General features: G+C 38.5%; 2 protein-coding genes across 6 annotated transcripts in view; both read right to left on the bottom strand.

The window, feature by feature from the left end:
• Nucleotides 1–1952: 1952 nt before the first annotated feature.
• Nucleotides 1953–7847, bottom strand: C6H9orf40 (chromosome 6 C9orf40 homolog). Of its 2 annotated transcripts, XR_004350536.1 has the most exons (3): nucleotides 6815–7847; nucleotides 6493–6673; nucleotides 2391–2527 (listed from the first exon to the last, which is right to left on the bottom strand). XR_004350536.1 is itself a non-coding variant. In XM_032636403.1 (2 exons), the coding sequence occupies exons 1-2, from the start codon at nucleotides 7241–7243 to the stop codon at nucleotides 2396–2398; spliced, it is 561 nt and encodes a 186-aa protein (XP_032492294.1). In that variant the 5' UTR covers nucleotides 7244–7836; the 3' UTR covers nucleotides 1953–2395. The 2 variants fall into 2 exon arrangements, 1 of the variants encoding a protein (XP_032492294.1); XM_032636403.1 differs by lacking the exon at nucleotides 6493–6673 and having other exon boundaries at nucleotides 1953–2527; nucleotides 6815–7836.
• Nucleotides 7848–15991: 8144 nt separating this feature from the next.
• CARNMT1 (carnosine N-methyltransferase 1) overlaps nucleotides 15992–27172 on the bottom strand; it is a 50790-nt gene continuing 39609 nt past the window's right edge. For 3 of the 4 annotated variants that reach the window (XM_032636183.1, XM_032636180.1, XM_032636182.1), the window contains exons 7-8: nucleotides 20336–20439; nucleotides 15992–19627 (exon numbers count right to left, since the gene is read on the bottom strand). In XM_032636183.1, coding sequence (XP_032492074.1) covers nucleotides 19526–19627; nucleotides 20336–20439 — 206 coding nt within the window. In that variant the 3' untranslated portion in view covers nucleotides 15992–19525. The remainder of the gene's footprint in view (nucleotides 19628–20335; nucleotides 20440–27172) is intronic. The other variant, XM_032636181.1, reaches the window with a different exon arrangement.

Raw genomic sequence — 27172 nt, 5'->3', positions numbered from 1 at the left:
GACACATGCTTGAAGAAGTCATCCAAGCTACTCTTTGGATCTCCTTCACTCAGACACTGCAATGTGGTGTCCGATGAAACTTGTCAAAGTAACCACCTCCTATTGTTCATCTGGGGGACATGTCTTAGTCCTTACGCTACTATACAATAAATATAATAAAGTTAGCACATTTCCAATGTTTTACTACTGGATCTCTGTAACAAACCTTTTCTATATTCATCTTCAGGAAATGGTCTAAAATTGCTGGCATGACCCTCCCATCAACAAATAGGAAAACCCATTCATTTGTTCATGCAATATTCATTGACTGACTACTATGTGGCAGGCACTGTTCAGGCCACCAGGAAGAGCAGTGCACAAAAACAGACATCTTCCAAAAATAAAAAATGGACACCTTCCTACCCTCAGGTCAAAGAGAAAGGAGGAAGAAAGTTTATCCTTTCCACAGTACTTTAACTGCTTCTTCCCCCCGCCTGCCTGCTTTCTTTGCTATTTCTTCAATCCCAACTCTTAAACTTCTAGTAGCAATTTAAAGTGGAATGAAGTGCAACTATAGGAAGCACATTTATTCCAATTACGTTTTTTGTACCCATAAGATCATTATGAGAATTAAACAAGATGAATGCCGGGTACTTAGTATACTGCTTGACAATAAACATAGTCTGAGGTAGATACTATTTATTGTTTCTCATTTTACCAGTGAGGCATCTGAAGCTTAGAGATGAAAAATAACTTGCTTAATGTTACACACGTAGAAAGTGGCAGGCCAAGACTTTGCACTGTCTGACTTCAAACCCTTAATTATACAGTTTGTCTTCTGTTCTAGAATATTCTTATTAATGTCAACCCATACTTAAATCCTACAGTACACACAAAACATTGGTGGTTCTCTCTCTCTCATTGGCATTTATCATCCTTCCTAAATTTTGGATCTAATGTCATTAACAACAACCAAAAATATACAAGCAGGATGAGTTAGTCAATTACAAGCCAACATTCTGAATGCACTACTAAAGTTAAACTTAAGTACTAAGTTATTAGTAACTTAGTTACTAACTTAAACACAAATTGCTTACTTTACAATGAAACTGTAATAATGACACAATAATTCAGTTGTAACAAAGCCATCAACAGAGCCAAAATAAAAACAAAGCTAACTAAGGAGGCAGTGCTTCAGCTCAAGTTAGTTATCTCCTTTAAACAGGAAAAAACAATCATTAGTCTAGTGGTTCTTGAACTGGCCTGCTCATTTGAGGAATGGGTGGAAGGAAGATTGGTGCTTAAAAAAATAGCTACACCATGGGCTTCCCTGGTGGCGCAGTGGTTGAGATTCCGCCTGCCGATGCAGGGGACACGGGTTTGTGCCTGGGTCCGGGAAGATCCCACATGCCGCGGAGCAGCTGGGCCTGTGAGCCGTGGCCGCTAAGCCTGCGCGTCCAGAGCCTGTGCTCCGCAACGGGAGAGGCCACAGCAGTGAGAGGCCCGCGTACCGCAAAAAAAAAAAAAAAAAAAAAAAAGCTACACCCAAAGCCCACCTCAGAACAATTATATGAGAATCTCTAAAGAGTGGGGCCCATTTGAAGTATTGTTAGTGTTGACAAGTACACATCTAAAATAATAAGCAATAAAGAGCATGCCCTCAAAGCAATTCAAAACCAAGAAATTAAAAAAATAAAATAGGATAAATTTCTTTCCTCTTATCCTGGGAAAAGAGGAAGCACCCTACTCATTTCTCTTTGTTCTTTATCCATCTTTGATTGCCCAAAGTCAAGTTTAGCAAACGTTAAATATTGGAAGTTATGCAAACATCCTACCCAAATTAAAATTTTCACTACTGTACATTAAAAAAGCTCTTTTAAAACAATACCAGGTTTCAGAAAGAATCCCCCACATTTTAAGTTTGCACAGATGTTTAAGTCAGCTATTTGTTCAACGAAGAAGAGTCGATGAAATGTATTAGAAAGCATTTTATTAATAAGTTATTATAAAACAATATTTATTTCATGTACCACAAATTAACTTTTTGGTGCAACAAGAGGAATATCTGAATGTTTCCCATCTATTTCTAAACTGTCACAATTCCTTTTTATAAGATATCTTCAAATTTAGACCTAAACATAAATTTTTCTTAAGAATGCATACATAAAATACTTCTCCTATAACTGCACTATATCCTTGACAAATCCCTATTGGGAGGTATAGTAGTGACTGCAGGCATTTATCTTTAAAACAACTTTTCCTCATTTTTCAGGTTTCGGAATGATATCACATCAAGTACGGAAAATAACTCTTTTCCTTAAGAATACATAAATTCACTTAGAGATGTCTCCTCAAATTCAGAAAACCCATTTCTTCAGCTCCTTCTGTCAGGACTCCATATCGATCCTCAACAACTTCATTCTTTGTCCTGAAGTGTTGTTTCTGTCAGGTTGTCTTCACTTACATCTTCAATGTCTGCCAGATCAATAGGTGGTAAAGGATTCCTCCAGTACTGGAAGGTGTTATACTGCCAAAATTCTTCATTGAGCTTTAGTGAAAAGAAGAGAGAGGTGAAAGTACATCAACGGTCTAGAAAAAATTAAGTTGTTTCACGAAACAAATTTTTTTCTGTTTAAAAGCAAACTCACGTTAAGATTTTGCAGTCTTTAACTTTGCATCTTCAACAAATATATATTTTTAATTCTGCCTAATCAAAGTACTTCATGGACTCAGTCAACTCTGCATTTTCATATTCATGAATTGGTGAAAGTATTTCCTGTAAGTAGTTTAAATTTAAAAGAATTTCCTCCAAGAGCTTCTCTTCCCAGAATTTTCTTCCATTTTTCAACCAAAAATATAATGCCTGAAGATAGTCTTAAAGTTTTTTACCTTTCAGTGAGGAAAACAATTTATTTAAAAAACACATGCACATATCTTAAAATTTACTTTTGGTCTTTTTCCTGATGTTTGGTATTTTAAGGGATTGACTTGATGTAGGCTAAAATATTTTGACAACCTTCTAAAAAGCATTAGAATAAAAACATGGTAAATAACAAGAAAATCTTAAACTGATCATTTATTAAATATACCATTTTGTACAAAGACATGACTCAAGATACCCAAACTGATAAATCCAAGTGAATGCTGGCCCCTTCAAAATTCAACAGCCTTACTGTAAAAGGCTATAAAATTGTTCCAAGTAACTATGAAGTGAAGTTGATATTCCAATGAAGTTCAAAACTGGCACAAAATAAAATACTTCGTGCAAAGGAAGTGGCGTTGCAATTACATATAGGCTTCCAAAGTGACCGTTTTGAAGGTTAACACCTTTCCCAGATGGATATCTATATATCTATATTTAGTCTACTAAGTTGTGTTTGTACTTTAGGTTCATACTTGCTATAGCAGCACTAACCAACAGAAATATAATGAAAGCCACATATGTAATTTAAAATTTTCTAGTAACTTCAGTTAAAAAAAAAAGTAAAAAAAACATGCGAAATTAATCTTAAAATTTTACTTGACCTAATAAAGCCAAAATACTATCATTTCAACATGCAGTCAATATTTTTAAAAATTGAGATATTTTACATTCTTTTTGTCTAACTAAAAGTTTTCAAAATCTGCCAGGTATTTTACACTTCCAGCACTATTCAGACTAGGCCCATTTCAATGCTCAATAGCCACATGTGGCTAGTTACTTAAATGGGGAGCACAGGTCTTCTCAATAATAAGTTTATTCACTGCCTTAGACACTAAGGCCTTAGAGAATTAAGAGTCCTCTTTGGAATTCCTTAACACTGGGATAAAAATGTAATAACTCAAAGGATGCCAAGAAAAACTTCATTTTAATAAGTAAATAGGGTTAAAAACAAGGACCTGTTTCTCTGCCTTTTGGGAAAAAAAAAAAACTATTGTTCAAATGATCTACTTATAAGAACAAACCAGAAAAGATCCTTAATGAGGTCAGTATAACCTAGTAGCTAAGAGCACAGAGTTTGCCACCAGACAGACCTGTGCTTGCATGATAACTCCTCCACCCATTAACTCTGATCTTGACCTAGGTCTCTTTCATCATTGGTAAAAAGCAGAAAGGCTCTTGGGCAAATTACAGTTTAGCACTATAAATGCCCAATATAGCTAGTTATTATATCCCAAGAAGCCTACGAACCAATATCACTATGAACCCAAATCACAACATTTCTGCTTGCTTTCTATTTAAAGTATTTAACAGTAAGGGTCAGCACTGACAGAGTACTCAATCTGCATAAAGTGACACTAACATGAGAAAATACATGAATATTTATTGAAGTAATACCTGGTTTTATTTTAGTTCTCCGGTTAAAAAAAACACCTGAGGGGCTTCCGTGGTGGCACAGTGGTTGAGTTCGCCTGCCGATGCAGGGGACACGGGTTCATGCTCCGGTCTGGGAAGATCCCACATGCCACGGAGCGGCTGGGCCCATGAGCCATGGCCGCTGAGCCTGTACATCCGGAGCCTGTGCTCCACAACGAGGGAGGCCACAACAGTAAGAAGCCCGTGTACCGCAAAAAAAAACCAAACAAACACCTGAAACAACTCAAATATTCTGAGGTTCTAGGACAGAAAAACAGGTATCACGATTCTGCCTAGATTGCATCTTCAATATAGAAAGGACATATTTGAGGAAATTCTTCCCAAATGAGATCCTAAGGGTACGGGGTAGGGACTTAAGCTCTATTCTGAGCAAACAGGAACCAGGAAGACATTTGCTTCATGAAGTGAAAAAGCTTTTTAACTTTTACATGTTTTTGCTATATCCTGTTTTCCCTTGGCTGTAAGACCCTTAAAACAAAAACCATGCATCTTTGGTGGCAGGAAAGAAAGAGGGAAAGCTGGAGAAAATTAAGTTTGCACAAAGAAGCAGCTCAAGGAACAGAACAAAAGAAAGGAACATGAGGGTTCCTGGGCTTTTGCCAAAAGAGAACAGGAGACTAGTCTTGATGAAGAAGGAACCCCTAGAGGCAAGCTTGTTCCCTGTCACAGGCTTGTAGTGACTACAAGAAGCAGAGAGCTGTCAGATGTGGTCACTGCTGTGGAAGAAGACACAGGTGTGTCTAGGAGATTCTAAGCAAATGTCTGTGTCCGTTTACTAAAAAATTCCTTTGCTTACCTGCCATTTCCATGTCCCTCTTATCAATTTGTGGCATACTGCAGTCAGTATATTCTGGTAGCAAAGACAAGCCTAAGTATGGGTCCGGTACCAAAAATGGCCAAGTTTTCAAACTACACAGTACTTATCTCCATACCAAATAGGTCTGGATGGCTGTCACTCTGGATTTTTGTTTTTTCAGGTTTTGCACACTGGTGTGACATGATTTAATTGGAAACTCTAATTCTTTATTCTACTTTCAAAACATAAGTGCTATCTAAAAGCAGTCTGAAGAAAAAAAAAATCTAAATAAGGATCATGTTTTCTAAATTCCAAGAAAACTGGGGGTAGAAACATTTACAATTTATAGTTTCATCCAGAAATGCTCATCATAATAATTATATCTAAAGGATAATTTCTCATGACCACAGAAAAAGATCTTTCCCAACTACTGTATTTTATTGGCAAGGTGTCTGATAAATTCTGCCTAAGATACTTGAGACAATGAAAAATGTGGGGTGGATGCTATGATGGAGTTATTGAAGAGAATTTGGTGACGTCTGGGCTCTACATTTGGCTCTTCCACCCCCAAAGCTCCTGGTTCAACCCAGAACTGCCAAATCGCAGCTTGAATTCCAAAGATTAGACCAACACTGCCCAATAAATACAAAATGCCAGCCACAAACGTAATTCGAAATTTTCTGATGGCCATATTAAAAAAGTAAAAGAAATAAATGAAAAGAATTTTAATATAATTTCTTCAATCCAATATCTCCAGATTATTTCAACGTGTATGCAATATACAATTTTTTGAGATCTTCAAAATCTAGTGTGTATTTTACTTGAGCGCATCTCAATTTGGACTAGTCCCATTTTTGGTGTTGTGTCACATAGCTAGTGGCTGGCACACTGAATAGCACAGATCTAGACAGACCTTATGTGCAGATAGGGCAGGCTCATTTCCCAAGGAAGAGGAACTCTCCAAAGATCCTCATACAGACGGCTGATCTTAAGAACCAAATTAATTCTCAACAACGATCCTTTTTCATAGGATCCGATTTAAGACTGCTTTTTCCCAATATACGGAGGCCCTTCCTCTCAACCAAAAGAGCTGTAACATGCCTAAAGGATGTCCAACTGGTGGCTACCACATTCGTCACCCTCTTTAGAAAGAAATCGATCACGAATTCCAGAAAAAAAATCATCGTTAAACCAAGGAAGACGCAATACATCTTTCTCTGACGTTTGTCGTTGAGCTTAACTTATTGCGGTTCACGGTCAACATCTTCCCAAAGTTCTACAGTCTGTCATGACCCACGCCCCTGCTTCCCTCTTGGACAGCACAGATGCTGAAGGTGCAAGGCCACGCCTACTACCTCACCTAATGGTCTGTCTCCCCAGACTTTAGCTTAGTGCTCTCAGCTCCTCGGACTCTCCCAAAAACGCTGCCAAAGGTGGGCTCTGGGGCCCCTGGTGTGCTGCCTGGGGTGGAGGGTCGGTGTTCATTCTTGCGGCGAGGATCCCGGCTTTTCATCTTTTGGGGCGTCGTGACGAACACGAGCCTAGAGGGGAACGATCGGTTCCTTCCCGGGACGCGCAGTGCCCGGGAAAGTATGACCCTTTTTCCCCCCACCCCGGGCCCCGCCCCCCGCCCCCCGTCCCCCGTCCCCCGCCGGAGCGCCCAGCCCACCGCCAACCCCTACCTGGTGCGGTGCGGCCCCCCAGTCTCCCCGCAGGGGCTCTGCGCGCTCCGCCCCGTCGTCGCCACCGCCTCTCGGGGGCCGAACGCCCCGCGGCTCCTCCCCCGGCCCGCGGGGCCGCACGGGCGGCTGCAGCAGCGGCGGCTCGCCAGTCTCCAGGCCGCGGCCCTCACGCTCCGCGCCGTCCGGAGCGCCAGTGTCCCCGCCGTCGCGGCGCTTGCTGGGCGAAACCAAAGGCTCAGTCATACCCCCTGCGTCGATTTTACGCTTTCGGGGCAGCTCCGGGACGCCGAGGGGCTGCTCGGGATGCGAGGCCCCCGGCGGCGGGATCCAGAGCGGTGGCCGCGGTGGCTCCTCAGGAAAGTCGCAGAGCAGGAGCCGCTTCCAAGGCACGTGGAACGTCAGGGGCTCGGCCGCACGCCGCTTGGCCATGGGCCCCGAAGGCTCGGGCGGAGCCCGCCAGGCGCGGGAGGCCGAGCGCCGATAGCTGTGGGGGCGGAGGGCGAGGGCGGAGCGCACAGCGCGCTAGGAAGGGCGAGGACCGAGTCCGGGCGAGGCTGCGGCTGGAAGGTGCAGAGGGCGGAGGGGGCGGGGCGGCCTGTGTGGCCCAGCCCGCGCACGCTGCCCTCGCGACCGCCGAGGTGCGGCCGGACGCCGAGGAGCGGCCGGACGCCGAGGAGCAACCACGAAGCGGCTGAGATTCGAACCTGCGCACAAATGTGCGCGCGCGCACTCGCACCGGCGAGGCGGAGCCTTTGGTTGGTGGAGGCTCGCGGGGCGAACTCCCGAGCGCCCCTGCGGCCGGAAGTGCTCGCCCCGGGGCGAGGCGGGAAGGCCGCGGCGGGTTTATTAAAGGCGGAGCGGCGGTGTCTTCGGAGGGCGTGATTTTTCCTCAGGGGCGGGGATAGGGGTGTGCAAATCCCGAAAAGTGACTTAAAGTGTATGTGTTAATATTCCCCTCCTTGAGTCAGTGGCCGTCGGGGCGTCCCCAGGAGTTTAAAACAGAGAATTATACAAATTTAATAAATTAGTGTTAACAGGCTTTAGCGCTACGTTAAATTATTACGCAAGACAGACTGCTTGAACGGGGGTCGGGGCTGAGGGAAATAGATAAAGCCAACATGCAAAAACAAAACAAGAGAAAACAAACCAACGAGCGTGTTTTGCAGTGGCTGTTGTGGAAGGTGAAGTAGGCACCACATTCCTTGATCTTTTGAATAAAAGTTCACTGATGAAGTTGCAGAGAAGATGCGTCGCTCATCTAAGGGCTAATCCTGGAGCACAGACCTCTTCCGACTGAAACCTAAAATTGTTTGGCTCTTAAATTACGTGGAAGTGCACAGAATTCCCTGCTTGCTCTGCGCGGTGATCAAAAGTGAGATTCCAAGACCTTTGTTATTTCAAACTTGTGTGTGTTGTCAAAGAAAATGAGGAGACGATAACAACATATAAGGTATTTACCTTATATTTTTATAGTTAGTAAAGACAATAACCAAGTAAAGAAGAAAGTAAGGAAGAAAATTATATATGTGCTTTGAAGGGAGAAACTACTATGATCTTCTAGAGGAAAATAGTGCAAGGAAGGTAACTGTCCTCTAAATGGTTGGTACTACCTATATATTAATTACCCCACTCCCCTGTACCTCAAGGCTGTTGTGAGAAGATAGGGCAACCAGTTGTTTATTAATAAGCACAAATATAATAAGTAGGGTAATAAACAGTAGCTTTTCTGTCTGATCTTTCCATTTCCTGTTTTCCTCTCATCCCCGCATCCCCCTCCCCTCTGGCAACCACCCGTTTGTTCTGTGTATCTATGACTACTTCTCTTAAGTTTGCTCACTTATTTTTTAGATTCCACATATAAGTAAAATGATACAATATTTGTCTTTCTCTGACTTACTTCACTTTGCATAATATCCTCTAGGTCCATCCATATTGTTGCAGATAGCAAGATTTCATTCTTTTTCATAGCTGAGTAATTTTCCATTTATTTTATTGATATTTATATTATATATATATATATATATATATGTATGGATATATCACAATTTGTTTATCCATTCACTGATGATGGATATGTAGGTTGCTTTCAGTTTGGGGCTATTACAGATAAAGCTGCTGAGAACATTTGTATGGACATAGGCTTTTTTTCTCTTGGGTGAATAAATACCTAGGAGTGGAAAGGCTGGATCACATAGTAAGTGTGTATTTAACTTATTAGCAAACTGCCAAACTGGTTTCCAAAGTGGTTATACCATTCTACATTGCCACGAGCAGTGTATGAGAGTTCTAGCTCCTACACATTCTCTCCAATAGTTGGTTTAGTCAGACTTTAATGTTAGTCTTTCTAAATAAGTATCTCATGTATCCCTTTGTAGTTTATCCCTTTGCATTCCCCTAATGACCAATGATGTTGAGCATCTTCTAAGTGCTTACTTGCTATCTGTATATCGTCTTCACATTTTGACCAATTTTATTTTTGCCCTATTTTATTTTATTTTTGCCCAATTTTAAAATTGGGTCATTTGCTTTCTTATTTTTCTTATTTCCTATTTTTATGCATGTAATCATATTTCATTCATTTGTATTAAGTATAGCATTCCATCATATGAATCCACTTCATTGTTGATAAACATTTCAGTTTTTTCAGATTTTTGCAGTTACAAATAGTGTGCTATGAGCATGCTTGTTCATAATTTCTAAGGCACGTGTGCAAGAATGTCTCTACAGAGTGGAATTACTGAGTTGTAGACTATGTTTAACTTCACCTGGACTAGGTAGTGCCAAAGCTTCCCAAAGTGCTTTTTACCAGTTTATCATTCTAGTAGAGGACAAGAGATGCCTTTTTGTCACATCCTCACCAGTAAACTGAATATGGTCTTACCAGAGCAGTGTGATATGGTATCTCATTGTGGCCTCAGTTTGTATTTCCCCAGTGAAATTGAACATCTTTTTATATCATTTATGGACCATTCCTGGAGCAATAATCCTGGCTCTTTACTCTGCATGGTGTCTTGTTGAACAAGTTCTAAATTTAAATGTGGTTTAAATTATCAGTCTTTTGTCTAGTTTTTGCTTCTTTTTTGTCTTGTTTAAGGCATTGGCCCTTTCACCACCACCTCTGCCTCAAGACCACCCTGCCTAATCCGTCTCTGCTTGGCCCAACTTGGATCTCTAGCTTTTTGTAAAAGGATTGTTAAATTCTTTGCCCTTTAAAAAAAATTGGTTTAGTTGGTTTTTTTTCTGATTTGGAAGAGCTTCTTTTATATTCTAGAAAGCAATGTTCTTATGGGTAGTAGGTGTTGTAAATATTATAAATATTTCCTCCCAATTTGTGTTTTGTATTTTTACTCTCTGTGATACCTTAATTTTAATGTAGTCAAGTTTATCAATGTTTTTCTTTTCTGGTTTACACATATTACATCTTGTTTAAGAAGTCCTTTCCTGTCCCAGTTCTATACATTTTATGGTTTTATATTTTTTGCTTCCACATTTAAATCTTTCATCCATGTGGAATTGATTTGTGTGTTTTTATGGTGTGAAAAAAGACTCAAGTTCATTCTCCTTCCCTGTATGGAACAACTAGTTTTCTTAACACCATATATTGAATAGTTGTCCTTTTTTCACTGTTATGCAGTACCTGCTTTGTCACAAGTCAAGTTTTCATAAATACACACAACTTTGGGGGAGCTCTCTATTCAGTTAGATTGGTCTATTTGCTATCCTGGGCCAGTTCAACAGTGTCTTAATTACCATAGCTTTGTAATAAATCCTTGATATCTTTAGAGCAATCCTCCACATCTTGTTCTTCAGGAATATCTTGACTCTACTAGGCCCTTTGCTTTTCCATGTACAGTCATCTTGTAGCATTACATTACCCTTTGGAATCATAATTGCATTGAAACTAGATCAATTTGGAGAGAACTGTCATCTTTACAATATGGAGCCCATTTCCTTTTCAATGATATTTTGTAGCCTCAAATTATTTAGGTCTTTTAAAAAGTTTTATAATTCTCACTGCAAGGAGCTCATGTATCTTTTGTTAGGTTTATTCCTATTCACTTTATAGTTTTTGTAAATAGTTTTTCCCCCCACACCATACCGTTTTTTTTCTCCAACATTTTGAGTTACTACTCAGGAGTTGTTACTCCCGCACTGTCTTTAAAAAATTAGTTTACTCCAAGTTTTATATAGTACCAGATTCATTGCTTCAAGGAATTTATCCATTTCATTCCAGCTGTCGAATTTGTTGGCGTAATATTTTCTATTTTCTGTTTCCTTGATTTCTACTTAATTGGGGTTTACTTTGTTCTTCGTTCTCTAGGTTCTTTTGATTTAACCTCTAGCGTCATTGATTTTAGCCTGTCTTCTTTTCTAATATCAACATTTAAAGCTATAAATTTCTCTGTAGCACTTCTTTATCTGCAGCTGCCCAAATTTTGCTGTTATATTTTCATTATCTTTCAGTTTGAAATACTTTCTAATTTCCCTGATTTCTTTTTTGACCTATGGATTATTTCAATGTGTTAATTTTTCAAATATCTGAGATTTCCCTAAATATCTTTTTCTTATTGATTTCTAGCTTAATTTCATTCCTTTAATTCATACTCTGTGTAATTTTAATCCTTTTAAATTTATTGAGATTTTATGACCCAGTATATGAATTATCATGGTGCATGTACCACGTGCTCCTGAAAAGAATATATATTCTGCATGTATTGGGCACAGTGCTGTCACGTAAGTAAATGTCACAGGTAAAGGTGATTGATAATGTTTTTTAGATCTTATATGTCTTTACTGATTTTTTTTTTTGTCTAATAGTTCTATTAATTGCCAAGAAAGGAGTGTTAAAAATCTCCATCTATGATGGTGATTTTTTTGTTTCTCCCTTAAGTTCCATCAATTTTTGTCTATGTATTTTGAAGCTCTGTTATTAGGTACACACATATTATGATTGTCATGTCTCTGATGTACAGCCATCTTTCTCTCTGATAATGCTCTTTGTTTTGAAGTTGTCTTAATTTGAGATTAGTATAGTTGTTCCAGCCCTCCTATGCTTACCATTTGCATAGTGTATCTTTTTTTCCCATCCATTTACTTTCAGCTTGTCTGTATCTTTACATTTAACGTATCTCTTGCAGACAACTTACATAGCTGGATCTTGCTTTTCTGGCATTCTGACAATTTCTGAATTTTAATTGGAATGTTTAGTCCTTTGACATTTGATATAAATTATTGATATGGCTATATTTAGGTCTGCTTTTGTACTATTTTGTTTGTTCCCTTTCTTTTCTGGCTCTGTACCTCCTTTCCTGACTTCTTTTTTTTTTTAATATTTATTTGGCAGCACCAGATCTTAGTTGTGGCACACAGGATCTTTAGTTGCAGCATGTGGGCTCTCTTAGTTGCAGCATGTGGGATCTATTCCCTTACCAGGGATTGAACTCAGGCCCCCAGCATTGGGAATGCAGAGTCTTAACCACTGGACCACCAGAGAAGTCCCTTTCCTTACTTCTTTTGGATTAACTGAATATTGTTTTGAATTTCATTTTAATTCTTAACATTTAACTACATCTCTTTGCATTAATTTTTAGAGATTGCACTAAGGATTGCAGTATACATCTTTAACTTTTTAGTCTATATGAAGTTAACACAGTACCACTTCATGTAAAGCAGAAATCTTGAAACCCTTCTTTCTCACCCCTGCCCTGTCCCAGAAGCACTTTTATACTGACCCAGTAGGATATTCTACCTATCCTATAATTTCGTTAGAAGCACTCTGACTTCCTTCCCCAATACTTCTTGTGGAAAATAACCCAGAACTCATCATTAGTAACAACAAAGCAACAAAGAAGTTTTCTTAATATCTTCTTGGTAAAGAAGACTCTCATGAATTTATTTATTCTGCTTATCTTTAAACTTGCCTGTTTCAGACTTACTGAATGAAGCCTCAGAGCAGTTTAGGGTAGGGAAGTGGTTTAAAATTTTTTAGCAACTACATATTTGCCAGACCTTCTACATATCTCATTTAATCCTAAAAACTGCAGCAGATGCTATTACCAATTTAACAGATAAACCTCACCCCTGAGCATGAGATCCCTGTCAACTTTTCAATGCGTCCAGACTTGACCACCGTATTTAAAATTGCAACTCACTCGGCACTACCCATGTTAAGACTCCCCTTGCCTTTTTTTCCCCCACAGCACTTTACACCTTCCAATATATTATATAATTCACTTTTTTGTTATTCTTATTATCTCCCTCTCTAGAAAGTAAGCTCCTTGAGGGTAGGGTTCTTTGTGTTTTTTTCACTGATATATTCAAGCACTTAGAACAGCGCCGGGCACGTATTAGTAGCTCTTTACATATTGCTGAATGCATGACCATTCTTCATTTTACCTGGGTGTTTCACATACTCCATCCTCCAGTATTCCCTATGAGCCATCATTCATCCAACCAGGTACTCAAATCAGAAATACTCCTGTGCCCCTTCACAATCTTATGTTCACTCATTAATTTATTCTTTGAACAAATATTTTGAGCATCTGCTATGACTGGGCAAAATTCTAGACACTAGAGTTTCAACAATAAACAAAGCTAAAATCCCTATCCCTTGACTCTCCCACCGAAGCTTTGTATTGGGGGAATTAGACAATAAACAAGTACATCTGTCAAATGCTGAGGAAAAAAATAAAGCAGGGTAAGAAGGATAGGGAGGGTTTATATAAGGTGAGCAAGAAGGATCTCTCTGATAAGGAGACTTAAGCAGAGACCTGAGTTGAAGGGACAAGTTGTATATACATATGGGGAGTGACTGTAGGCAGAGGCAATGGCAAATACAAACGTCCTAGAGCAAGAGCATACCTGGCATGAGCTTGGGACAGCAAAAAAGCCAGTGTGGCCTTTTTTCTCTCAGTGTTTTGTTTTGCATAGTTGCTATATCTGCTGTTAATCCTATACATTTTTTCATCCCAGACAATGTACCTTTCAACTCTAGAAGCTCAATGTGGGTTTTATATATGTCTCTACATAACTTTTTGAACATATGGAATACAGTTATGCTATTATTTTTTTAAAAAATATTTATTTATTTGGCTGCACCAGGTCTTAGTTGTGGCATGTGGGGTCTTTAGTTGTGGCATGGGAGATCTCTAGTTATGGCCTGTGGGATCTAGTTCCCTGACCAGGGATTGAACCTGGGCCCCTTGCATGGGTGCACGGAGTGTTAGCCCACTGGACGACCAGGGAAGTCCCCAGTTATGCTATTTTAATGTTCTCTGCTAATTGTTGGTTTCAGTTGATTGATTTTTCTCCTCTTTATGGGTGGTGTTTTCTTCTTTCTCTGCACACATGGTAATTTTTGATTGGATACCAGATATTATGAGTTTTATTTTGTTGGGTGCTTTTTTTCCCTCTGGCTTGGGTATGTAGTTATCTCACACACATGCACTGATCAGTACTCTACAGATTACTCCAGGGGCACTGTCCTCAGATCTCCAATGTTCTCTCTGTGTGCAACTCTTTCCTCTCAGGAACTCTGTCCTACACAAGGTAACAACAGCTCACTGCCGGTGGAATCTGAAGCCTGTGATGCTGTGCGATAACAAAAACAAGACGCAAACCCAACTCAAGTTCTTCTAAGATTGACTCAACCTCCCATGCCTGCCTGAGAGGCATAAATTTACACCAAGGCATAAATACTCTTTACCTCAGGTTCTGTTTTTTTCTACACAGTAAGTGGAATTCAATATTATGAGACTCAGGAGAAAAAAAAAGCCCTAGTCAGCAGATGAAGCAATTAATGGAACTAGACTCAGAGTTGACCCAGATATTGGGATTATCAGTTAGGGACTGAAATATCTATAATATATTAAAGGATACAGTAAAAAAAGGTGGACAACATGCACTGATACACAGGGAATTTCAGCAGAGATGAAAACTACAAAAAAGAGATAAATGGAAATGCTAGAAATAAAAAACATAATATCAGAGATAAAATTTCTTTCAACAGGTTTCATTAGTAGAATGGACAAAGATGAGGAAAGCCTCAAGGAACTTGAAGATAGGCAAAAAGAAACTATTCAGTTTGAAACACACGGAAAATTTTTTTTAAAAAAAGTGTAAAAAACAAAACAAAAACTAAGAAACCACCAAAAACAGAGCATCCAGGAGTTGTGGGACAATGACAAGACAATCTGATGTACATGTAATAGAAGCAAGAAGAGACAGCAGGGCAGAAGAAATATTTGAAGAGATAACGGCAAAGAACATTACAGAAATAGTAACAAAATATCAAACCACAGATCCAACAAATGGGGTCCAATGGGCTGCTGCTGGTCAGCCTCAGTGCCAGCTACGTAAAACCAAAAGCAGATGTGGTCAGTCTTCAGAGGCCAGAACTCAGAACAGTCCTCACGACTCTGGCCAATCCTCCGCTTAATGAACCTCACTACGTTTTTACTAACTTTTGGGTCTGGTCTGCCAGGTGAGAGCCTACAGACTGGCAGATTAAAGACACCTCTCTTTGTCCCTTAAACTTACGCAAATTGCTCAGCCTCCCTCGTAGTTAAAAGAATAAATATTAAAATTAGATACTTATATTGACAAAATATGGAAAGCTTAGCAATATCTAGTACTGGCCAGGAATGGATGCAAAGTTATTCTCAAACGCTGGATGGAATGGAAATTGGTTCTTCTTGAAAGGCAACTCGACTGAAAGTGCACACACACACCCAATGATCCCACTTCTAAACAGCTACTGAAGGGAAATAAACATATATATGAGGCATGTACTACTAGCATGTTTGTGAAAATGAGGGTAACCCTCCATTAAATTTTACTTGTGCCCTCTGTCCCATTACCTACCATTATGTTTCTTTACACTTCCCACCAAGCTTTTGGAATCTATACTTATACCTGTCATCTTTGATTTTTTTCCCTAAGATTGCACTGAAACTTTTTTCAAAGGGTCACCATAAATATTAAAAGTAATGTCCTGTTACCAATCTTCATCTTTTTCTATCACTATACAACAGTCAACACAGATTGAAATCACATTTACTTGTCCACCATATGCTTTCACATATTCACATACAGGCATACCTCAGAGACATTGCAGACTTGGTTCCAGACCATTGCAATAAAGCTAAGATCGCAATAAAGTGAGTCACACAAATATTCTGGTTTCCCAGGACATCTGCAAGTTATGTTTCTACTGTCGTTTATTAAGTATGCAGTAGCATTGTGTCTTTAAAAAATGTACATACCTTAATTTAAAAATGCCATCATCATCTGAACCTTCAGCAAGTCATAATCTCTTTGCAATGGTAACATCAAAGATCACTGTTCACAGATGACCACAACAAATACAATAATGGAAAAGTTTGAAATATTGCAAGAATTACCAAAATGTGACACAGAGACATGAAATGAGCGAATACTGTTGGAAAAATGGTGCCGAAAGACCTGCCCAACACAAGGGTTATCACAAACCTTCGATTTGTAAAAAATGCACTATTTGCAAAGCACAATAAAATGAGGTACACCTGTATAATATTTCACAGATAGCACATACGACCTCATAAAAACCCACTGAAATAGGTGGTATCAATCCTGTCTTATAGATGAGGAAACAAACTCGGAGCACCTTGCCCAAGATCACAAATAATAATTCAGGAAAAGTATCTAAGTGCAAGTTAAGTGCTCATCCTACTAATGGCTGGTCCTGGAATTTTCTTCTACTGGTTCCTTTACAATTCTTGGTTGATTATTTAACAAAACCAAAGACCAAGATTAATTAGTATAAGGCGCAGCATACTCAGAAACCAAGCAATCATATTAGAAGCATATAAAAATAGGCTAATCCAAGGGTTCAAAAGTATTATGTGTTAAAAAAAAAAAAGTATTATGTGTTCAATTAAAATTCCCATGTCTATGGTTATGAGTAATTTGGATGGAAACAACCAAGCAAATATTGTTTCATAGCAATTGGCAGACTTTAATATTCAAGAAAAACTAAGTCCATCATACACATTAAAAATATAGGAAATTTCATGCAGACATGAAGCTTCCAATTAAGCCTTTGTGGCAACTTTTAGAATGAGAGTTACATATAAATACAGTATATTTTACAGTTCCCAAACTTCGTAATTTTATACTGTGATTTATACAGCTTCTCTTTATATTTTACATATCCCATCTTGCTCACTTGATTAATATACCCTAGCCTGCATTGCTTCAGATTATGTAAATTTAATAAAAAACAACAACAAAAGCAAGCACAGTGACCTATCTCCTCCCACTTGATGAAAATGAATGAAAACATTTGTATATAGAGTTATTTAAGAAAAATGTTTTAAACTTTAAGGCTTACACACTTTAGTAGCTATTTATACACATAAGAAATACAAAATTAAATCCTCCAGTGACACCTCTATTATTGATTGATACCACAATTTTCAAGTTTAGAATATATTAACTACAAAAGCTATAAGAAAAAGAGTGATGCAAATTTGTGAAGTACGTTTAAAAAACAGTATTCATAATATGAGGGAGAAATTAGAAACAAATGAAATGATTTCAGAATTAACTAAAATATAAGCTATAATTTAGAAATATAAGTAACATTATTAAAGAATAAAACCTGATAGCAAAAATTTTAAGTAATAATGCCAACCCATTGGTGTCAACCTGTTTTTCCCTCTGAGAAAACCAAGATCGTTTGTTTTGCTACAAGTTGTAAAAAAGTGAATATTAATCAGTGAATAAAAAGCATTTCTAAATTACAAACAGCATGATTCCTTTCCTTTCAATGGCTTTTTTAAAATACTTATGCTCCTTTTAAGTTTCTTTCTTTAAAAGAAAATAATAAATTTGGGGGCTCTTTCCCCTTGCAATTAATTTCAAGTTCATCCATGTGGTAGGTAAGGAGAATTCCCACTAAGTGAATATCTGCCAAGTACTGAGGAACACAAAAAAGAGAAACAGTTTTTCAGAAATACTCAACAGGTTACATACACGTGCCCATAACTTGACAAATCAAATTAACTTCACGGAATCCTTCACTGCATCATGGGCATAAAGGCCACAGGAGCTCCTGTAGTGTATGCAGAAAAGGTCCTACTGGTAAGACGCCAAATCGCGTAGTGACTCCCCCGCACCTAACTGACAGTAAAGGTCTAAAGATTTCCAAGTAAGTTTTCCTATGAAAACATGACATTTATGCTACCAGCACATTATTGAGATTAAGTCTATCTAATCCAAATTGCCACAGAGGTCACTTAATATCATCACAATCATCTGTGAAAATATTCAATATTACTTCCTTTTCTCCAAGAAAAGGTTAATTTAGTCATCTCTACTTATCAAGCTACTGGAAAACAGGATAATAAACATTAAAAAAATACAAAGGAAAACTCCCTCCAATAAAGATCCGCTAGAGGTAGAAGTTTAAAGCAGCATATATACTGTTTTAGCTACAGCTATCAGGGAACAAAACTGGTATTAATCTGAAATTATATTAATGGCTGCTTCTTACAATATTAAAGACACAGACCATGGCAGTAATTTATCCCTAAATTTCATAATCAAAATTTCTCCACATTAATACTATCATGACAGTTTTTACTAGTATATAATTGTTTTAACGGAAAAAAAAGTGCTTGCTTTTGTAATTCATGTAACCCAAAGAAAAGACATTATTGTAAACATCTCACTGACAAACTCTGTATTCATTTATAGTTTGAAATCATACATTTCAAATGGGCAGATTTTATTCTTATGTCCCCAGTTTCCGAGCAGTACCTTTAATAAAGGCTTTTGTGCCTCACTTAGAATGTTGAGATCTCATACATTTCAGAGTGATCCATGATGAGTATGCTTTCAAAAAGCATTCAATTTAGTGTGTCCAAAATACTTAATTTCTCAGTTATTTAAAATGCATTTTACTGGCCTGTGATCCTATGAATTCAGCACTTCATAAAAATGAAATGTTTGATGCTAACTATAAAGTCAGCTGAGCTAGAAAATAAAATCAAATAATCTGAATGATAAAAGAATAGATGCACATTTTATCTATAGATTCCTTAGGTCCAAAGTAAACAAAATTCCCAATTCCAGATGTTGAAAGTGACAGAGGATCCTTAGACTTTTTAAAAAATAACATGTGCAATGCATACAAAAGAACAAAAAAGGAGATTATTATGGACTTCAATACTATTAGTCATTCATATGGCAGACTTGCAATGGACAGCTTCATGAAGACACTGGAGACAAAAGTCTTTTCTACTGAAAGATAATTCTGGGCTTCAAGGAAAATGTACATTTGAAGACACTGGAGATAAAGTTTTTTCTACTGAAAGATAATTCTGGGCTTCAAGGAAGATGTATACTTGAAGACATTTCCTCCATTTTTACTTGGGTAGTACAAATATGCATGGCATAGTGTGTTTCTGAAAAAGCAATAGACATATTAAGAAAATAGACGCTATTTCTTAATTTTGTTAGGAATAAGAAGGCACCACTGACTTGAGGTTGTGTCCTGTCATTGTGATAGTTGACTTTGAGTTGTTTATTTCAGCATCTGCTATTATTAAACTTTTTTCCTTGTGATACCACTTGAGATTGTGTCCTGTCATTGTAATAGTTGATTTTGAGTTGTTTATTTCAGCATCTGCTATTATTAAACTTTTTTCCTTGTGATACCACTTGAGACCGTTACTGTGGTTTACGGACCACAAACAAGACACATTCATAGTAGTACTTCATCATGGAGAGATCATTCACAGTATATGTTGACAAGACAGATTCTTTTTCCACCTGAAATGCAAACAATAATCATAATGATGATGATGATGACAACCATGGTGCTATTTTAAACATATTCTGTATATTAATTCATTTATTACACACAAGTACCCCCTAAGATTGGCACTATTAGTAATCCCACTTTACCAACAACAGTTTTGCTCAAGGTCACACCACTAATAAGTGGTGGAACTGGAATTCACACTCAAGAAGTCTAATTCCAGAGCTTGAACTCTAAACTACTATAATATGTTGCTTTTCTTTATCTTTAAGAACAAACCTGTTATTTACTTTTTAAATGAATCAAATGCTTCTCAATAAACATACAACTAAAACACAATAGTCAAAGTATCATGAAACCTTATAATCACATGATAAGGAAAGACTGAACAGTACAAAAGTACATACAGTTAACAATATCCCTCTTACACCTGCCCTCCCACCCTGTCTACCTGGTACTTTTCAGTCTACAAAGGCCAATATTATAATGGTCAGCTACCACTTATTGAAAGGTGATTACACCAGAGATTACAGTTTTCCATTTACATACATATTATCTCAAATCCTTATAGTTCTAAAAGCTAAGTATTATTATTTTCACTTTATGGGTGAGAAAACAAAGAGGTTAAGAGGTAAAAAGCCAGTAACTACCATAACATCACCATTCCTGTTTAAGTGCCTTGGAAGTTAAATTTTGGCAATACTTCATTCCATCCTTACCTCTACCTGGAATCCATACTGCAGGACAACGTTTTTTATATCCTCATAGCTCAATTCTATGGAAAGTTCATTTGCCAAATTTTCAAAGTGGTATAGCAGAGGACCTATGGTTTAAAGATACTATGAATAAACTACTTAAATATAAACATGCACTAGTAGCCGTTTAAACTGAACTCCAAGTTGAGAAATAAGTTGGGTAGAGGATGAAACGTAAAAAGGAGAGGTAAAGAACCATTACATTTGCCAAGGACAAGTATCCAGACCACTGAAACTTTGGCCAAGTAACTGCCATTTGAGTGCTGGGCCTACATTCATGGGGAGCGAGACCCTCTGGTATAACCACCTTGCACTGTGATTCTCCACATCATGGGCCTTACACCTGTAACTCTTAAGGTCCTGAAGGAGTAGCTGAATCACAGAATGCCTAGTCCCCAAAATGCAAGGGTATACTGTAATTATAATTCCATAAGTAAATGCAAAACTGCAGTTACAAACTGAGTATCGCGTGAAAACAGAGAAGAGTCCTCAAGCCAGACTGGGAAGGAAAAATGCAGGGGTAAGGGGGGTTGGAGAGTTATAGGCTGGGCTTCCTAGAAGGAAAAGGTGATACGAGAGCTGGCTTTTCCACCGCCCCCTCTTCTTTTTTGGCAGCACCTCGTGGCCTGCAGGATCTTAGTTCCCTGACCAGGGATGGAACCCGGGCTACCGCAGTGAAAGCACTGAGTCCTAACCACTTGACCGCCTTGTGCTGGCTTTTTAAGAGCACAGTTCATATCCCAGCTCTAACACCAACTAATTGTGTGCCTATGAACAAGTCACTAACTCTGCCCCATCTGTAACATGACTTTAATGTGAGATAACACACCTGGCATATTGTAGGCACTAAGTTCATCAAAGCTATTACAACTTCTTAAAATGACATTCCCCCTTTACTATTCTCTCACTCCAGATATCCAAGGAACCATCACCTGACTCAAACCAAATTTTCCAATATTTTAGTCTCACATTTTGCCCAATCTATCGGCTTTATACAGGTAACATTATCATTCCAAAGTTATACTAAAGGATTAATCTAGACAATCGTCTCTGCACCTTTCATTGGGTTAATTATAAATCCTGAGACCAACTCACCACCCACACCCCATCCCCACTGCTCATACCATGTGCTAATAATCGCAAGAGATAAAAGTAACAAACAAGACAAAGTTTCTGCTCCCAAACTGCTCACCACTCTGTGGAACATACTTACTTAGGGTTAAAAGGTTTTTCTTCTTCTCTTTTTCATTGTACATAAACCACTAGAAAAAAATAACTATAATTTATATATTAGTGCTCTTTTCAAAAGATAACAATGACTCCCCACCAAACTACTCACTCTATCAAGCTTCAATTCCTTTTAGCTGGATTAGTACTAGTAAAAATGAAAGATGCTACCATTTACTGAGCACCTATTGTATCCAAGATCATCCCAAAGCTTTTGAAGCCTTTTATTAAAGAACGCAGAGCCTCATAGCAAAGTCTTTCCAGCTCTAAAGCATATGCTGTTCCTTCTCTGTTATTTTAAGAACCTCCAACAATATTGTTTTATTATATCTACATAAACACATTCCTAGGCCAGATTTTACTTCTACGTATGTTTTATTCCATTACAAGCTATATGTGTTAGGTTTCTTTTGAATCCACCATAATGCCCAGCATAGCACTGAATGTACAGTTAAGCGCCTGTAACTTCACCACCCAAAGACAGCCATTACAATTGCGCTGTATTTTTCAGTCTCCTATCACAAATGGGACTTCAACAAATAGCTCTGTGTATATTTCAGATTCTCCCTTACAAAGACATTCCTTGAAGTGAAATTTCCAGGTCAAAGAGAATAAACAGGTCTTCCCTGGGGGCTCAGCGGTTAAGAATCCGCCTGCCAATGCAGGGGACACGGTTCGATCCCTAGTCTCGGAAGATTGCACAGGCCGCGGAGCAACTAAGACCATGCGCCACAACTACTGAGCTTGCACTCTAGAGTTCGTGAGCCACAACTACTGAGCCTGCGTGCCACAACTACTGAAGCCCACGCACCTAGAGCCCGTGCTCTGCAACGAGAGGCCACTGCAATGAGAAGCCTGTGCACTGCAATGAAGAGTAGCCCCCGCTCACCGCAACTAGAGCAAGCCCAAGCGTAGCAACGAAGATCCAACGCAGCCAAAACTAAATTTATTAAATAAATAAATAAAATAAAACAAAGAGAATAAACATTTTTACTGACTTGATTCAAACTGCCAAAATGCTTTCCAAAGGAGATAATAACAGTTTTCACTCACAATTGCAATGGTAAGTACTTGTTTTAACACCTTACTTAGGAAGTGGTGGGAATGCAATGGTACAGTCACTCTGGAAAACTGGTTGGCAGTTTCTTGTAAAGCTTTACATACATGCACCACATATGACCCAGTAATTCCACCAGTAGGTACTTATCCAAAAGAAATGAAAACTTGTGGCTACAAGATTTGTACTCAAGTGTTTATAGCAACTTTATTCATAATCATAATTTGGGAACAGCCCATATGTCCATCAACCAGTGAAAGAATAAACAATGTAGTATATCCATACACTGAAATATTACTCAGCAATAAAAAAGAAAAAAGCTACTGGTATATGCAACAAAATGGATGAATTTCAAAAGCATTATGCTAAGCGAAGAAAGCCAGACACAAAAAGCAACTTACTGTATGATTTTATTTATATGGTATTCTGGAAAAGGGAGAACTATAGTAACATAAAACAGAGAACTGCCAGGTATTAAGGATGAGAAAACTGACTACAAAGGGGCACAAGAGACCTGTTGGGGACAATAGAAATGTTCCCTATCTTGACAGAGGTAACAGTTACATGATTATCCAGCTTTCAAAATGCATCAAACTGTACACTTAAAAAAAAAAGGGTGAATTTATTATATGTCAACTATACCCCTCCCAAATCTAACTTAAAAAGAAAAAACACAATAAGTATTTGCTAATTTGGCAAGAGGAAAACGATAGGCCAGACATGATTTCATCCGCATTTCCTTGAGGCTGAGCAGTTTTTCACATTTATTACCTGGTCGCTCATTCTTTAAATGAATGTTTACCAAGCACCGAGCAAATACCTGGCACTGGATATATAAAGATGAATAAAACACTGCCACACTCCTCAAGGAGTTCTTTATTTTCTCAACTCGCGTGTCTCTTCACATCTTTTTTTTTTTTTTTTTTTTTCGGTACGCGGGCCTCTCACTGCTGTGGCCTCTCCCGTCGCGGAGCACAGGCTCCCGGACGCGCAGGCTCAGCGGCCATGGCTCACGGGCCCAGCCGCTCCACGGCATGTGGGATCCTCCCGGACCGGGGCACGAACCCGCGTCCCCTGCATCGGCAGGCGGACTCCCAACCACTGCGCCACCAGGGAAGCCCTCTTCACATCTTTTAACGGAAATAACAGAAGAAGCAAAGAAGTATTTTTTCCTTGACCATAAGTATAAAGCAAGCTCAGTAAGAGAAAGCTAAAATAACATGAAATTTCATAAAAATAAAATCAAACCAATGAGTAATCCTAACACTCAGAGATAACCACTTGAAAACTTAATGTATCTCCTTGCAGTCTTTCCTTGATGCATTAGCATGAGATATTACGTATATAGTTTTGCATCTTACACTTCATTAGGAACATTTCACTATTTTATTGATTATTTCTGGAGAATGGTTTTACTATGTGGCTATCCTATGGCTATCCATTCCATTACTGTTAGAAATGTAGGTTCAGTCTAAGTTTTCACTCAGTGAGTATGTCCATTAATTGGTCTTTAGTCTTCACCCATATCTAATTATTTCGCTCTGACAGACTTCTACAAGTATAATTAACCTAACACATGTACGTAATACTGAATGCAATTATGTAATAGGTTAGATGGCAAGGCAAATATTTGAGGCTTTGTGGGCCACATACAATCTCAACCACACATTCTTATTTGTGTGTCCCCCTACCCCAACGCTTTAAAAAATGTAAAAAATACTCTTAGCTGGTGGGCCATAAGTAGGCGGCTGGCCAAATTTGGCCTGTGGGCGATAGTTTGCCAAACCCTGACCAGTGTATGAATTGTTAAGATTTTATCATACATTATCAAAATGTTTTCTTCTTGAATGAAGTTTTATTACTATACTCCCACTAGCAGTACATAAGCACACCCTATCTCACTGTACCTTATCTAAACATCAAGCAAAAAATTTAAAAATCTACCCAATATGATACGTGAAAAATGGCATCTCATGTATATTTATTTGATTAGCAAGGAAGGTGAACATTTTTCCCCCTGTACATAGGTCATTTACATTTACTCTTTTATAACTTATATATTTATGTTGTCTGTCTATTTCACTTCTGAGTAGGTTTCTCTTAAAGACTTCTACTTTTTTTTCCCTTTCCAATGTTTTTCTAATTAAAAAAAATAGAGCTCATTGCAAAAATACAAAAACATATAAAGGAACTTCTGCTTCCTGTAAAGGCAAGTTAGGTTATTCAGACCAATGTTTCTACTGAAAACAACTAAAATTGGCGTATATATATTTTTAAATCTTAAAAATAAAGAATACATGGCAAGTTACTAAGAAACTACCAGGAGCCCAGAGGATTAACCAGAGGTAAAGCTAGATGCCATTTTTTTTACCCTGAGGGTATTTGACTATCCATATGAAATGGGCCTGCAATTTAACAAACTCTTTTGGCCAGGGTGATAAAAAGACAAAACTCTGAGCCTACCCAAGATAGGTCTGACAGATCACGCAACATTATATTTGGAATCTTACAGGCTATCTTCTTTTTCTTTTTTAAAAAAAATTTTTTTAAACATCTTTATTGGAGTATAATTGCTTTACAATGCTGTGTTAGTTTCTGCTGTATAACAAAGTGAATCAGCTATACATATATATATATATATATATATATATATATATATATATCCCCATATCCCCTCCCTCTTGCGTCTCCCTCCCACCCTCCCTATCCCACCCCTCTAGGTGGTCACAAAGCACCGAGCTGATCTCCCTGCGCTGTGCAGCTGCTTCCCACTAGCTATCTATTTTACATTGGGTAGTGTATGTATGTATGTCCATGCCACTCTCTCACTTTGTCTTATGGGCTATCTTTGAGGTAAGAAATAAGTAAATTGAATTCTATCCTTTAACCTGGGGGTGGGGGAGGAAGGGGGTTTGATCCCCCTGACCTAGTGCTTACTAAACAAGGGGGAAAAAAGAGAAAAAAATAACTTTGGAGAGATATTGTAAATCATGCTTTAGCCCTAGGGTAGATTTTCAGCTTAATTTTACATCACGTGAGTGGTCCAATGAACCTCAAGTCCAGGTTTTAGTTTAATATTTGATTTTAATTTAATTTAGAATTTAATATTCTGTTGTTTTCCTGATAATTTTCCAATCTTCTCCCAGAAGCAAATGCACATTCCTTTGGAGAAAAAACCCTTTAATGTAGGTCTCCAGAAATCTCCAAAAGTAACTTCTCAAGGGCAATGAGCAATAAATAAATGGTTAAGGTCCACAGCCCAGGGAAACAAAGAACCATAAGCAAGAACCAGCAGGAACAGGAGAAAGCAGAGACTCACCTGCAAAGACTTGAGATATTACAATTATTGGACAAAATACACTCAGTATTTTCAAAGAAATAAAAGACTATCTTGAAAATATATTCAGAGAGTAGAAGATTCTTAAATGACATAGACCAAAACACACAAACAAACAAACAAAAAAACCCCACCTAATAGAAATAAAATAGATATTAGACACAGTGAAAGAGAGAATTTGTGAATGGGAGGACAGGTCAGAATGAATTATCCAGAATGCAAAACAGAGAGACAAAAAAATAGCAAGTAAAGAGAAGTGAAAGCTAGAGTGAGAAGGTCTAAAATACATTTGATTACATTTCCAGGAGAGAAAAAGAATGAGGGAGAGGAGATTTATGAACTAATAGAAATAATACGTGTTATTACTTATTTTGATGCTATGCTTGTCTCATATGGGCAAGTGGAGACCCTTTTTTAAGCTAAGATTTTTCAGAACTGATGAAAAAATTTACAGACTCCGGTAGCCCAATAAACTGTATAGTTTTTTGTTTTTGTTTTTGTTTTGGCGGTACGTGGGCCTCTCACTGTCGTGGCCTCTCCCGTTGTGGAGCACAGGCTCCAGACACGCAGGCTCAGCAGCCATGGCCCACGGGCCCGGCCGCTCCGTGGCATGTGGGATCTTCCCGGACCGGGGTACGAACCCATGTCCCCTGCATCGGCAGGCGGACTCTCAACCACTGCGCCACCAGGGAAGCCCAACTGTACAGTTTTTAAAAAGAAAAAATCACAACTAGATGTAATATTGAACCTGAAAAAACTACAAAGTAAAAAATCTTAAAAACAAAACTGAGGGCTTCCCTGGTGGTGCAGTGGTTGAGAGTCCGCCTGCCGATGCAGGGGACGCGGGTTCGTGCCCCGGTCCAGGAAGATCCCACATGCCGCAGAGCGGCTAGGCCCATGAGCCATGGCCGCCGAGCCTGCGCGTCCAGAGCCTGTGCTCCGCAACGGGAGAGGCCACAACAGTGAAAGGCCTGCATACCACATAAAAAAAAAAAAAAAAAAAAAGATTAAAACAAAACTGATTACTTAAAGAAGCAACAGTTAAAATAGCTAAAGTCTCAACAGAAGCTAGAAGCCACTGGAATGATATCTTCCATGTACTGAAAGCTATATGCCAACCTTGTACTCTATACCAAGTGTTGCTTGGGAACTAAAAGTACCAGCATAAACTCATGATCTA

Source organism: Phocoena sinus, chromosome 6 (assembly GCF_008692025.1).
Source record: "Phocoena sinus isolate mPhoSin1 chromosome 6, mPhoSin1.pri, whole genome shotgun sequence".
Lineage (NCBI taxonomy): Eukaryota > Metazoa > Chordata > Mammalia > Artiodactyla > Phocoenidae > Phocoena > Phocoena sinus.
The sequence above is the reverse complement of the archived record's forward strand: the minus strand, read 5'-3'. Positions and strand labels throughout refer to the sequence as shown.